Source organism: Phaethon lepturus, unplaced genomic scaffold (assembly GCF_000687285.1).
Source record: "Phaethon lepturus isolate BGI_N335 unplaced genomic scaffold, ASM68728v1 scaffold51425, whole genome shotgun sequence".
Taxonomy (NCBI): Eukaryota; Metazoa; Chordata; class Aves; order Phaethontiformes; family Phaethontidae; genus Phaethon; species Phaethon lepturus.
In genome coordinates, this window is record NW_010543647.1 from 915 (window position 1) to 1,973 (window position 1,059).

A 1,059-nucleotide genomic window follows, 5' to 3' on the forward strand; every position below is an offset into this window, starting at 1 on the left:
GTGCGTGCGCTTCCGCACCCCTACATTCCTGGGGGGGATCCCAGCCCCCCCGGCAGCCCCGCTCCAGCCCCTCTCACCCCAGCTCTGCCCCTCGGCAGGTTGAAGGAGTGCCTGCGGCGGGTGAACGACACGGCCTCACGGGTGGTGGGCCAGGCCTTCTTCAACGTCATCCAGGTGCCCTGCTTTGAGTTCGCCTACAAGGAGGAGTGCGTGGAGCCCTACCTCTACGTCTGGTGAGTGCCCCCCACCACGGGGACCGTCCCCCGGCTTGGCCCCCCCGGGGCTCACCTCACCCCACGCCTCCTCTCTCTCCGCAGGTGCAAGGCGTACAACACGGTGGCCATCGCGGTGCCCAGGGAGCCGGTGCTGTATGAGTTCGGTGGGGAGCTCATCGACCGCGCAGCGAGGCCCAGGGGGGTCCCTCTGAGCCCCCTGTGGAGCGGCGCAGGTGGAGGAGCTGTCCCAGTGGAGCACCACGCACCCACCCGCCCGCTGTCCCCACCTCGGGCAGGCAAGAAAGAGAGGAAGGGGAAGAAGAAAGACAAGAAAAAGAAGAGGAAAGGTCTGAAAAAGAAAGTCCCTCCCAAAAATGGGGAGCCAAGCTGTCCCGCAGCTGCTGCTCCCCCTGGGCAGGACCCCCGGGCCCCGCTGCCAGACTTGGGGGAAGCGGCCAGCGCTGTCCTGAGCGATGCCCCAGTGCAGGACGACTTGAGCAGGGAGCCATCCCCGGTCCCTACCGCCAGCGGGAAGAGGAGGAGGAAGGAAAGAAACAGAAAGAAGAGGCTGAAAAGCAAAGCTGAGGCAGAGCCTGCGCCGGAGCCGTGGCCCTGACTGCCCCCTCGCCCCGTGCGGGTCTTGGCTGTGTAATAAAATTGGTCGCTCGAGCAGATGGTGCAGACTCGGCCCCGACTCCGGGGGGAGAAAGGATCGCTCCAGGGGCGGCATCCAGGGGAAATCCTGGGGCTGACCCCGCTTGCAGGGCTGCGGGAGGGGAGGAACTCGAGCCGGGTGGGTGTTCAGCGGGTTTGAGCCGTTCCTCTCTGCTCCCACCGGCTTTTA

General features: G+C 66.2%; 1 protein-coding gene across 1 annotated transcript in view; it reads left to right on the forward strand.

Moving 5' to 3' along the window:
• Positions 1–1,059, forward strand: part of LOC104621810 — a gene marked incomplete at its 5' end in the record, with an annotated part of 2,788 nt that overhangs the window by 911 nt on the left and 818 nt on the right. The window contains 2 exons of the mRNA XM_010288396.1: positions 83–233; positions 318–448. Coding sequence (XP_010286698.1) covers positions 83–233; positions 318–448 — 282 coding nt within the window. The remainder of the gene's footprint in view (positions 1–82; positions 234–317; positions 449–1,059) is intronic.